This window comes from Trachurus trachurus (assembly GCF_905171665.1).
Source record: "Trachurus trachurus genome assembly, chromosome: 6".
Classification (NCBI taxonomy): domain Eukaryota; kingdom Metazoa; phylum Chordata; class Actinopteri; order Carangiformes; family Carangidae; genus Trachurus; species Trachurus trachurus.
Window position 1 is genome coordinate 28,474,049 of NC_139897.1, and position 12,632 is coordinate 28,486,680.

At 42.2% G+C, this 12,632-nt stretch overlaps 1 protein-coding gene across 1 annotated transcript in view; it reads right to left on the bottom strand.

Annotated features, from left to right (window-relative positions):
• Positions 1-530: 530 nt before the first annotated feature.
• met (MET proto-oncogene, receptor tyrosine kinase) overlaps positions 531-12,632 on the bottom strand; it is a 91,128-nt gene continuing 79,026 nt past the window's right edge. The window contains exons 17-22 of the mRNA XM_083973844.1: positions 10,819-10,899; positions 7,837-8,018; positions 7,631-7,740; positions 5,499-5,664; positions 4,365-4,501; positions 531-1,370 (exon numbers count right to left, since the gene is read on the bottom strand). Of these exons, the coding sequence (XP_083829970.1) occupies positions 1,058-1,370; positions 4,365-4,501; positions 5,499-5,664; positions 7,631-7,740; positions 7,837-8,018; positions 10,819-10,899 (989 nt within the window). The 3' untranslated portion in view covers positions 531-1,057. The remainder of the gene's footprint in view (positions 1,371-4,364; positions 4,502-5,498; positions 5,665-7,630; positions 7,741-7,836; positions 8,019-10,818; positions 10,900-12,632) is intronic.

Consider the following 12,632-nt stretch of genomic DNA (forward strand, 5'->3'; position numbering starts at 1 on the left):
TCAAGCCTGTTCATGCTGTCAAGAGTCGTGTAGTGTGTGTTTTTTTTTTTTACGATGTCAGGACGTATCAGGTTTAAAAACCAATTGAACAAGCACATTAAAAGCTAATTGCCCAAAGATAATTATACAAACAAAGCATCCAGTGAACTGCACGCAGGCAGCAGTTTCTATTTCTTTTAGTTTTTTTTCTTTTTTTAATATACACGTCTCACCTTCCACCTACACAGTCTCCTGTCAGTCATCTCCAGCCGCACGCCGCCTCGGTTTACTCACCTCAGGCGGCAAAAAAAAAATCCATCACGCCAACAACCTTTATTATTGTCTTTCAGCGATATGAAGGTGGTAGTAGGCTACTACGCAGTTTATAGTAGTGTGGAGGTGTGACATCTTATATTATACGACACAATACATGGCCATTTGTCGAACATTCACATTGATGACAGCGAAAAAAAGTCCAAGCCACATCCTTGTATCGGAGCACGTACCACCCAGAGCGAGCGCCGGATCGTGACATCGACCCCCCTCGACCTCGCCCCCTTTCCTCCTACAGCAGTCGATGGGATTTCGTCTTTTTTTCTTTCTTTTCTTAAGTGTATTTGATGAATGTGCTTCCGTGACAGTGGCTTTGTCCGCTGGAGGTCTTCGAGAAAGGCGTTCCCGTGCCTTGTAATTGTCTTGTAGGCTGATGACCTCCCACTCCCTAAGGGATGTGTGTGTGTGTATGTAGTAGGGGGGTCGGGGGGGTCGACGAAAGGTCAGAAGGATCGGGCGATAGTCGATAAGGTCGGGCCTCTGAGTCCACGGAGGCTCCTGTCCTGTCGTTCGGCGATGCTTGAGAAGGTTTAAAGGTCGAGGGATCTATGTACATTGAGTGAATGAACAGTCAAAGCTTTTTAGTGTTTTTCCTCAGCGTCCAGTGTTTTGCCAAGTACATACAGTAGTTCTTCATCACCTCACCGCTTCCTTCTTTCCCGCTTTCCCTTCCTCCATTTTCCCCAAGTCTTTCTCCTTTTTTTGTTGTTGTAACATTCGTCCTCCATCCACTTCCCCCGATCTCTCAGGTGCAGCAGTCTCGCTCCACGTGGCAGAAGAAGGACGACTGGGATGGCAGGGACGAGGAGGTGAACGGGTCGGCCGAGGGCGACGAGGGAGAGGAGGAGGAGGAGGAGGTGGAGGCGACGGTGGAGGAGGTGGAGGCGAGGAGCGAGGGGTACGGGCTCATCTTGTCGATGTTGACGTAGGTGGTGTTGAGCAGGACGTAGTGCTCCCCGCTGAAGCTGGCGAAGATGGCCGAGATGCGCGACACCAGCTCGGAGAAGGAAGGGCGGCGCTCCGACTTCGGATGCCAACACTCGATCATCACGGTGTAGCTGGAGGAAGAGGAGGAGGAAGAGGAGGAGGAGTCAGAGGAGAAAACAGGAAGTAGCCTATTGTGCATACTTTATTAAATTCAATCGCCCAAACAATTGGGATTTAGCATAGCATTTTGTTAGCATAGCGGCTACTTTAAAGTTTCTTTTTATGTTTTTTGCAGCAGCTGGTGGTGTTTGATTATCACTTTATATGTTTATATGATTGATTGATGATTATAAGAGCTCTAGCCATTGTGTTTTTCATACAAGAAGTTATAACACACCCTCTGATCAGCGCCACCTAGACAGTCGGGCTAGCGGCTAGCTTGTTAGCATGCTAACTTAAGTTGACGAAAAGATGCTTTCAAGACAAAAGTTGATATTATTGTTTCTTTCCATCAGTGGAGACAGCTAACGGTGAGAAAGGGAATAAAGTCTGATGCTGAACTTGAAACCTTCTTCTTAACTGAAAGAATAAACAGCTGATAATGCTAATGCTAATCTAGCTAGTAGCACGTAGCTACTTTTGAGTCTTTTTTTCCAGGCATAAAAAGGAAAAACTAAAATGCTGCATTGGTGTTTGACAACTTGTGGAGATGTTTCTCATTACATTTCTTACTTTAAAATGAGAATTTATGTGTTTTGTGCATGCTAACGTTCGTTTGACTCAAATCCAGCGCCCATATATCCCAGAATTCATTGCACTAATGAGAGAAAACTTTTAAATTGTGTTTCAGCTCAACTCTTAAAACCAGAGGCCTTGAAAACAAACGTTATTATCCTCTAAACTGGGACACAGCTTTAGTTTTCTGGTTAATTCTGAGTCATTTATTAGCGTTAGCCTACAGTCAAATTTTTGTTTGTCATATTGTGCAATAAGATGTTTTTCAGGGCACATTCTTTCCTCTTTTAATTTCTCCATAAAACAATAAATCATCTATTTGCCACAATTTGAACTTTAAGTTTTCAGCTCTTTTTCTTTTTAAGGCTTTCATTCCAAAGCGCTTCAACAGTTTTTTTTTTATGGTTGATTTCATCACTCAGTAGCCTGGAAACCGACTTAAAGTTATTCCTCCCTCGCAGACTTTGTGTATACAATATGAAAAAGGTCTGATAATAATTTTAACAGCACTCACAGATAAGTTGGAGTTGGACTGGGCCTCATATGTTTTATCACTATGCAGCTAGAAACTGTTAGAAACCATATCTGACATTGAGGTTTTTTCTCTTCCTATATCTTGGCAGAGCGACTTTATCATTGTTAGAAATAATAATAATATTAAAAAAAAAACACAGTCCCATTATCACACGTTTCAGCTCTGTAAGCGATCAACAGCCAAGAATTACGGGAATGTTTGCAGACGTGCATCGCCTCCTGATGTCTCTGTTTAATTTACAGCTCGGGAACTTTGGGCCTCATCCTCCCTCCCTCCCTCCCTCACCTGAACACTCCCACTCCCCTCTAATTTCCACACTACACACACACACATGCAGCGTACCTCATGATGCTATCTGCACTGTGTGAGCTCACACTTGGCCTTCACTTCACAGGACCAGCAGGTCAGAGTTTAATGGATAAGGCCAATTCAGATACTGTAGTGTGAGGTGAGTTGATGTGTGTGCGCCTCATGGATACTGATGTGCTTTCTTATGATTTGGCGTGTTGCCTTTAGACGTTCATGTTTATATTTGTGCTCACATTTTTTAGGCTATTCCTGTAAATAGTATTTTTGGCACATTTCGGTGTATATAAAAGAGTATTTTTGTGTTTGTGTATGTTCTTCATGTTTATTTTTTATGTCTGCACCTTAAAACCACGGCAAATTCTTTATATGATAACATACAATTAATACATTTCTGTTTCTGATTCTTATTTCATCACTCACTTTCACAGAATAGAGGTCGCTCTTATTTCAATCAAATCAGATCAAAACTATATTTTATCAGTAGAAAATATTTGTTTCTACAATCCAAGGTTAAGTTCAGAGTAACCTGAAATAGTCAGAGTACAAACAAGCAGCAATCAGCCCTCAGGCAAGTTTACAGCTTGGTCTTTTTGGCCAACTCACCTGTTGACATTTTTTTTATTAAAGGTGAAATAAATGTAATTATTTAAGGAAAATTAAATGTTGTGCATAATTGAGGGTGTGGCCACTTGGCATTACAGGTGTGTGCAGCCGTCTTATGGACGACAAACAAAGCTGCTCACTGTACAAACACCTTTTTTTTAAGGTGAGTGAGATGATTGTATAGTTGAAGAGCCGATTACTCAGAATGATTCAGCTTGAGTTAACTCTAGAGGAAGATATGGAGTGTGTTCTTGCTGCAGTTTTGGGTCATGTGGGATTTAGGTGGAGTCAGGTGCTGCCAAGACGGCGCCGGTGGAGCAGCTCGCTCTGAGCTTCAGGAACCGTTGCATCCATCTTTATTTATGGTCTGTAAATACAAATCTTGCTGCAGCTGTCTGTTTTATTGCAGCACGTCTGCAGGTTTTTCCTTGTAAAAAAACTAAATAATAAAAAAAATGAAGAGAACAAAAGGAAACCTGAGCACTGCCAACGCTGACCTGACTGATGTTTGTTCTTCAGGAGCAGGAACTACCACGGCAACAAACGCTTAGCAACAACACGAGACAAATACAAAATAGATGCCGTAGTACTGGTGTTTAATCTCCATTTACAAATTAAATTTTGTGATTTGCGCTCGAGCGAGAAACTTTTGTTTGAACCGTTTAAGTTTCAGATTCCTCACTGACGATGACGGACGACCTGAACCTGAACTTAAGAGTTTTTTTTATTTCCAACTGTTGATTCGTCTCTTTCACCTTCACTGTTTTTCCTCTGCTGACGATGTGTTCAAGTGCAGCTCGGCCGTTTATCACTCACACTAACTGAGCCGTGGCGCTTTAACTCGAGGAGTTTAACGACAGGTGAAAAGTTCTGTATATAGATAGAGAAAGTCTGTGTGTGTGTGTGTGTGTGTGTGTGTGTGTGTGTGTGTGTGTGCACTCACAGGGCGTCGGGGCAGAACTCGGGCTGCAGCAGCCTCCTCCCCTGCAGCAGGAAGACGGTGATGTCGAAGGAGTTCACGTCAGAGTACGGCGGGGCTCCGCGGGTCATCAGTTCCCAGAGCAACACGCCAAACGACCACTACAGGAAAAAAAACAAAAGCAAAATAAATCTCTAAATAAATCTTATAAAACATTTTTTTGTATGAAGCTATGAAGCTGAGCTAAAACCACAAGAACCCCTGATGCTGTGATCAGTAGAACTCACTGAGGTCGTTATTTAAGCGGCGTTTCACGACCTGCACACGTGTTGTTCTTGGCTACTGAACTGTATTTAATCTCAGCTGCAGCAGCCGTGAACTCTGGGAACACTTTGACCAAAATAAGAGCCGATAACATGCAGCGTTAAGATTTGTGGCATTAATCTTGCATATCATAGAAATACTTGCTTGACACTGAGCCACATGCATTTACATTCATTATTATAAGTTAAAACAACAACAACATTTATTTTAACTTTTAATTTATGATTTATGATGATGGCTGAGAGTTAAGTATTAAGCAACACAGTGAAAAACTCTGTACAGTTGTTTCCACTGTGACTTTTGCCTGTTACAGCTGTTCTATAAATGCATTTAAAGTTAAACTTGGTTTCTATTTTTAGCAATTTATTTAAATAAATGTCCGAACACAAGGCTTGGTTTTGGAGGTGCATGCTTGTTTCCAGCTGGGAAAGAGCTTCCAATATTTCTTTTTTTTTTAATTTTTATTATTATTATTATTATTATTATTATTATTATTATTATTATTATTATTATTATTATTATTATTATTATTATTATAACAGTTAAAAATACACTGTTGCCCATAAAGTTCAAACAATTTTGTTTTCAGACACATTCCCCTTTTTATTCCTATTATAGCTGTGGTTTAATTTTCACAGTGATGTGTTGAGACTGATCAATAAAGTTTTGAGAAGATATACACTTTATCTCCCAAGAATAAACCACATTGTCATAATCCTTTCATGAGAAGAGGTAAAAAAAATATATTTTAGTCCAACAGTGTATTTACATATTATTTAAAAATAAAAAATATATTTGTTATATAATAAATTAAAAAGTAAAATGACTCCTCACCACGTCGGACTTGGTGGTGAACTTGTGTGTCTGCAGACTCTCCAGCGCCATCCACTTGACCGGCAGCTTGACTCCGCTCTTGTTGTGGACACTGTAATATTCTTTATCGTAGACGTCTCGGGCCAAACCGAAGTCGGCCACCTTCACCGTGTAGCTCTCATCCAACCTGTCAGGACCAGGAACCACAGTTTAAAACCTGATATCTTGTGAATGAATAAACTTGGCGACACATGCATCCTCTTAGGAAGACCAATTGGTACTCCAAGTCATTTGTTCCTTCTGCTATTAGGCTGTAAAATGTTAACTCCTCATTTCAGTCTTGTATGACGAGGTATGATAACAGTGTAAAAGCAGCACAAATGAAAACATGTCGGAAAATGTCTTATTGTAATTTACTTATTAATTTATCTTTCTATCTTTTTGCTGTTCGGTAATCATATTAAAACTAAACTAAACCAATTTCAAAGGAGGTTAAATCGAAAGCAACTGGACTTAGTTGTTTGTCTAGGAAGACGTTTCACCTCTCATCCAAGAGGCTTCATCAGTTCATGTACGCAGCTGACCAGGCTGGGACTGGTCCAACTATCTGGTGTGGAGACTCACTATTTAACCTCTTGTGTGGGCGTTTCACAAGGGTGATGATGTCAATGGTTCCCTTTTGTGCTCCAAGTGCCAACGACAGTCGTTGGAGTGACAGTCGTTGGTGGGAAGTTGGTTTCGACTTCGTTAGTGCCCTATTGTGTTCTAACGACAGTCATTGGAGTCACTTGCCACTTGTGAACAGTGGTTGTTCTTTGAGGCTAGATTGTTGAGTCTCCTGGGAAGTGTATTTCAAACCCAGCAACACACTCAGACAGAGACTGGTACATCCCAAGGACAGAACACCACACACCCACAAAAGCAATCTGGTGTATGCAGTCCAATGCAACGAGGAATGCAAAGACCTCTACATTGGAGAAACAAAACAACCACTGCATAAACGCATGGCCCAACACAGGAGAGCAAACTCCTCAGGACTGGACTCTGCTGTTCATTTACATCTCAAGGAGAAAGCCCACTCCTTTGAGGACAGCAATGTCCAAATCCTAGACAGAGAGGACAGATGGTTTGAAAGAGGAGTTAAAGAAGCCATTTTTGTAAAAGTAGAAAAACCGTCCCTCAACAGGGGAGGAGGTCTGAGACACCACCTGTCTCCAATTTACAATGCTGCCCTTTCATCCCTTCCCAGGAGACTCAACAATCTAGCCTCAAAGAACAACCACTGTTCACAAGTGGCAAGTGACTCCAATGACTGTCGTTAGAACACAATAGGGCACTAACGAAGTCGAAACCAACTTCCCACCAACGACTGTCACTCCAACGACTGTCATTGGCACTTGGAGCACAAAAGGGAACCACTGACATCATCACCCTTGTGAAACGCCCACACAAGAGGTTAAATAGTGAGTCTCCACACCAGATAGTTGGACCAGTCCCAGCCTGGTCAGCTGCGTACATGAACTGATGAAGCCTCTTGGATGAGAGGTGAAACGTCTTCCTAGACAAACAACTAAGTCCAGTTGCTTTCGATTTAACCTCCTTTGAAATACTATGACCTGGACAAATGAGAATATGCACCGGCTAAACTAAACCAAACCAACTAAACTAAACTAAGCTAAAATGATCCAACTAAACCAACTAAACTAAACTAAACTAAACCAACTAAACTAAACTAAACTAAACTAAACTAAACTAAACTAAACTAAACTAAACCAAACCAAACCAAACCAAACCAAACCAAACCAAACCAAACCAAACCAAACCAAACCAAACTAAACTAAACTAAACTAAACTAAACTAAACTAAACTAAACTAAACTAAACTAAACCAAACCAAACCAAACCAAACCAAACCAAACCAGAGAGTTGAACTTGAAATAAGTGCATACATACAGTAGCCAACAGCAGTAAAAGAAATCTATGGTGCAATACTGTTTTATTTATTTATATATATGACAGGAGCATATTTTATTTTTATATAGGCCTATGTTTTTATGAATTTGTCGTATGAATCACTGTAGAAACTGAATTGCCCCTCAGGGATCAATAAAGTTTTCTGTATCCCGTTATGAATGAATAAACTCGGGGACTCACATGCAGTTCCTGGCGGCGAGATCTCGGTGCACGAACTTCTTACTGGCCAGATACTCCATCCCCCGAGCCACCTGCAGCCCGAAGCCCATCAGGTCTTTCACTGTCGGGTTCTGGTAACAAAAAGAAAAAAGAAAAACACAACTCAATCGTGATGCTTTGACTTCATCCTAGATTCATTCATTCATTCATCTGTCCGTCGTCCTCACATGTGCTTCGTCGCGGATGAAGTTGCGCAGGTCTCCGTGCTTCATGTAGGGCAGCACGACGAGCGGCGAGCCCTCGGGCGGCAGGCAGATGCCCAGCAGCGAGAGCACGTTGGCGTGGCTGAAGTCCTTCATGATGATCCCCTCCTTCAGGAACTGGGACACCTCCTCCAGGTCCGTGATGCCTGGTGGACACAGAGAAAACATCCAGTTTCAAGATTAAATCTACAGTATCAGAGAAGTCGACTCCTCTGCAGCTGTTGACCTTCTGGGTCAAATTGTCCCTTCCTCAATCCTTCCTTCCTTCCTTCCCTTCGTTTCTTCCTTCTTCTTTTGATCCAATTGACTTGATCTGTTTCCTCACTCCATCTTTCTTTCCTTCCTTTTTCTCTTCCTTCTTTCCACAATCATTTCCCCCTTCCTTCCTTCCTTGAACGAATATGTTCCCTCCCTCCATCTTTCTTTCTTTTTTCCCTTTCTTCTTTCCTTCCATTCGTCCTTACTTCTCTTCCTTCTTCTTTTGATCCAATTGACCTGATCTGTTCCTTCCCTCCATCTTTCTTTCCTTCTTTCTTTCTTTCCTTCCACAACCCTTTTCCCTTCCTTCTTTCCGTTCTTCCTTCCCTTCGTCCTTACTTCTCTTCCTTCCTCTTTTGGTCCAATTGACCTGATCTGTTTCCTCCCTCCCTCCATCTTTCTTTCCTTCCTTCTTTCGTCCCTTCTTTCCCTTCTTCCTTCCTTGAACGAATCTGTTCCCTCCCTCCATCTTTCTTTCCTTCTTTCCACAATCATTTTCCCCTTCCTTCCTTCCTTCCTTCCTTCCTTCCTTCCTTCCTTCCTTCCTTCCTTCCTTCCTTCCTTCCTTCCTTCCTTCCTTCCTTCCTTCCTTCCTTCCTTCCTTCCCTTCGTCCTTCTCTTCCTTCCCCCTTTGATCCAATTGACCTGATCTGTTCCCTCCCTCCATCTTTCTTTTCTTCCTTCCTTCCGTTCTTCCTTCCTTGAACGAATCTGTTCCCTCCCTCCATCTTTATTCCCTCCCTCCCTCCCTTCCTTCCTTCCTTCCTTCCTCCCTTCCGTCCTTATTTCTTCCTTCCTTTTTGACCCGATTGACCCAATCTGTTCCCTCTCTCCTTCTACCTTCCCCTCCTTCCTTCTTTCCTCCCATCTTTCCCTTTGTCCTTCCTGCCTTGCTTCCTTCCTTCCTTCTTTCTGCTCATCCTTCCTTCCTTGACCCGGGACAGCAGGAGGATTAACCTCTTGGCACCGTGATGTCTTTTCTAAAAACCTTTAAAAACTTCCTTCCTCTCATTACGTTAGAGACGTTATTATCTGAAGGGACGACGGCGGCTGAAGCAGCAGCAGCTCTGTTCTCCTGAAGGTCACAGAATACCCTCACACAGATCTGACCCAGGACCAGTTTCCCCCCATTTACCAATTGCCTCCTCCCTCCCTCCCTCCTTCTTCCCTCTCTGATGCCTCCGCTCTAATCTGGTTAGAGGAGACGGCCTTCGGACCAGCAGACGGACGACATTTTGGTTTTGAAAGTTGAAGAAGAGAATGAGGTCATGAGGTTTTTTTTATTTATTATTATCATCATCAATAACGTCTTCAGTCGTTTTCCTTTCAGCTGCCGCTCGTAGTAGACGGACGCATTAACTCAAGACGTCCCAGAGACAAAAAAAAAAAAAAAAAACTCAAAACAATGACACGAGGAGGAAACCTAATAAAAGGTTCAAACCCCAGAGGACCGAACCCTCAGCAGACAGAGTGACTTTAACCTCCCACACACTCCTGCATCAATCTCCCCGCTGCCACTGACAGGTTACACGATTAGACGAGGCCCTAATGCCGTCCGCACCATCAGACGCTCGTTCATCACCATCGTCTCCAGCTGCAAATATATATATATATATATATAAAAACAAAGGATTCGGGGGCTTAATGCTGCTGCAGCGTCGTGATGTCAGACAATAAGGATGAAATATAGAATAGCTGATGTAGGAGGAAGGACTCACAAATACGTTTGGACATTAATAAGGTCCATTATCATAAGTGGGATAGCTGCTTATGATGAGATCGTTGATGAAACAGGATTTTCAGTAGCAATAAAACTGGGTCAAATGTTTCTGCTGCGATTGATCCAAACAAAAAACACTGTAAATGACTAATTCCCCACTTTTTTCAACCTCTTACTGTAAAGAACAGAAACACTCGACATCACAAAATCACTTTAAAGGGGAACTATGCAAGTCCGCTTTTGCTAACCCTCCTCCCGGCCATGTGCATTTGTTTACAACGAAGCCTCTGATCTTATACAAGGTTGGTTTTCAGCCAAGAAACCCATGGGCAGCAATATGGAGTCACCCTGCTCTTTGCAGCTGTAACTTATCTCTACAAGATTTTTAGGAAATGTTTGGGTCATTTATGGAACAAGGTTGGAGGAGGAGGTCCTGGTTTGTTCTAGCACATCCCAAAGGTGTTTGATGGGGTAAAGATCAGGACTTTATGGACCTTTAGTTGTGAACTGGGGCAAAGTCATGATGGAACAGAAAAAAAGTGTTGTCCTCAAACCATTTCCTACAAAGTTGGAGGCAAAGATTTCTCCAAAATGTCCTTAAAACGCAAAAAACATTAAGATTTCCCTTCACTGAAACTAAAGGAGGAGGCAGCGCGGTGCAGTGATTCTTTCTGAGTGAAGTTTGCACGATCTCCCCGACAAGCAACATGCACACTGGGTTGATGTGTGACTCTACATTGTGTGTTAATGTGAGTGTGTGTGTCAGTGTGTGTGTTGTTGGGAACTCTGCATGGATCAGCTGTGTGGACAAAGGATGAAACTTCTTCACACTTTCATTGCCAATGACTCAGCTGAGCTTTGGCGACTTCAATGTGACCATGATGTGTGTTAATGAGGTCGTTCTCTGTGCATCAGAGTGTGTGTGTGTGTGTGTGTGTGTGTGTGTTACACTTTGTATGGATACTCACGGTTCAGGGACTTGACGGCACAGTGCTGCTTCTGTCCGTCGGGCTCGAGCAGCGTTCCATGGAAAACACAACCGAAGTGACCTGCAGGTTACAACAAGACGCTGCATCAGTGTTAGTCACACACACACACACACACTCCCACACTCACAGACACACACACACACACTTCAGAGGCTCCAGTTCTGTTCAAACCTGTAAAGACTCTTTATTTCCCAACATTAAAAGCATCCAGCTTCAAACTGAGCAGGTCGATGAGCGTCGGTCCAACAGGAGGTGAATCAAAGGTTCAGTTTGTTGTGTTTGAGTCGAGTTTTATTGTAGGAACGACGTCCTGTCATTGGTTTGATCGGATTCACTTTGTGCTTTTATCTCTTTTTTTATAAGTTTGATCCACACAACACTGTAGGAGTCAGTGTGTCATTGTTTATTACAGACTTTTACCCTGTTATTTATTTGATTCACATTTCCCAAGAGTTCACTGCAGAGCTGCTCTGAGGACATTTTTTATAATAAAAGTTATTTAGTGTTGTTTTTGTTGATTCCAATTCATGTTTGTCTCAAATGTTTCGACCATATTTGAGGGAAACAGCGCAAAAAAAATGTTTCATCTGTTGTTTTTATGTGATCAGAGGAAAAATCTGATTTTTTTTTTTACTCACTATTAGAGGCCGTGTCCAACAAACGCCCTCAACCTGACGTTTAGCGCTTGAGAGAGTTTGCAAACGAGTGAGCGTAAGAAATACGGCGATCCTCCGTGAATTGTGTCACAAATTTGCATTAAATATCAAATAACAAACAAAAAAGTGACAAAAACACTCTGTAGGTGAACAAACTGTCTGAATTTGCTGCCAATTTTATACAAAAACAACTTTTTATGACCAAAAATATTGCTTTGGATCGGCTTCTACTGATTTATTGTCTCATCTATTAAAATAATATGAAATTAGATTCTTGCAGTGATGACACAGAGATTATTGTTATAAAATCCTCTATGGAGCTGGGAACAGCTGCAACATTTACTACTGTATATGGTACAATATTTCATTGTTTTGTATAAATATGATGATTAATGAGAAAGACATTACCTTATAAGTAACTTTTACATTTATCTTTACTCACATTTTTAAATATCTACTGAAATATTCAAATATCTAATATCTACTTCTTGGATTTTGATTGGTCGAAGGTGGACAGAGTTCTCGTCGAAGCGCTCTAAAGGGGCCAAAAACACTTTTTCCGCTGAGAGCGCTGTGAACGCCAAACTTCACAGGATGTTTGGTGGACACACACGCGGCCTCTTATTGGTTTCGCCCTGTAAGATCACACTCGAGCGCTCGCAGCAGCAGCAGCAGCAGCAGCAGCAGCAGCAGCAGCATCTTCATCATCTTCATCTTCTGTTTCCCCCCTCCACCCCCCCGTGGCCCCTGATCATATCTTTCTTTCTCCTCCACGTTTCTAAATCTTGCCCATACATGGAAACAGCGAGCCGCAGCAGAATGGCAACCAGTCTAAACTAAATTACCCACTTTGCTTTGCAGCAGATGACAGAGAGAGAGAGAGAGAGAGCGGGGGCCATTTTTGGATTGTGTCCACTCAGCATACTTCATTTATGTCTCAGCGTTTAAAATTTTTCTTTACTGAAGCCTCCCTCCGCTCGTCAACGGCCACTGTGATGAAGATGTGAGTGTGCTGCTGCTGCTGCGGCCAAACAACCCACAGATGAAAAGACTTTTCTGTTCAGCTGTGCATTTATTTTCTTAAATGTCTTTGTGTGTGAACTTCTGTGTCTTAGTATCTATTGCAGTTTACTTTTT